At 67.0% G+C, this 664-nt stretch overlaps 1 protein-coding gene across 1 annotated transcript; it reads left to right on the forward strand.

Moving 5' to 3' along the window:
* Positions 1-161: 161 nt before the first annotated feature.
* On the forward strand, positions 162-655 carry SLC35F6 (solute carrier family 35 member F6; the record flags this gene model as incomplete). Its single annotated transcript, XM_009649648.1, has 1 exon — positions 162-655. A coding segment is annotated over one exon (494 nt), but the record flags the coding sequence as incomplete, so codon positions are not given.
* Between the last annotated feature and the right edge of the window lie 9 nt (positions 656-664).

Consider the following 664-nt stretch of genomic DNA (forward strand, 5'->3'; position numbering starts at 1 on the left):
GGGGGCGGCTTTGAGCGCTCGAGGGGCGCCAGATTCTGCAACCCCAGCCTGGGCAGGGCTGCTTTGCACTGGGGGAGGACCACGGGCTGCAAAAGTGGGTCCCATGGGGTGGGGAGCACCACCCTGGGTCGTGCTTGGATCTGACACCCATTTGCACCCAGGCTTCTTCGGGTTCATCATCCTGGGCCTGCTGCTGGTGCCCATGTACTACACCCCGGCGGGCAGCTTCAGCGGGAACCCTCGACGGACACTGGAAGACGCCCTCGATGCCTTCTGCCAGATCGGCCACCAGCCCCTCATCGCCCTGGCCCTGCTGGGTAACATCAGCAGCATCGCCTTCTTCAACTTCGCCGGCATCAGCGTCACCAAGGAGATCAGTGCCACCACCCGCATGGTGCTGGACAGCCTCCGCACCCTCGTCATCTGGGCCGTCAGCCTGGCCGTGGGCTGGGAGACCTTCCACGGCCTGGAGATCTTGGGGTTTGGGGTGCTGCTGGTGGGTGCTGCTCTTTACAACGGCCTGCACCAGCCCCTGCTCGCCCGCTTGCCCTGGCACGTGGAGGCGGCCGGCGGGGCGGCCGAGCGGGAGGGCTTGCTGCACGGCGAGAGCACGGCCATCAACGGCGAGAGCACGGCCATCAACGGCGAGAGCTGAGCTCCCCCC

Source organism: Egretta garzetta, unplaced genomic scaffold (genome assembly GCF_000687185.1).
Source record: "Egretta garzetta isolate BGI_Z169 unplaced genomic scaffold, ASM68718v1 scaffold892, whole genome shotgun sequence".
Taxonomy (NCBI): Eukaryota; Metazoa; Chordata; class Aves; order Pelecaniformes; family Ardeidae; genus Egretta; species Egretta garzetta.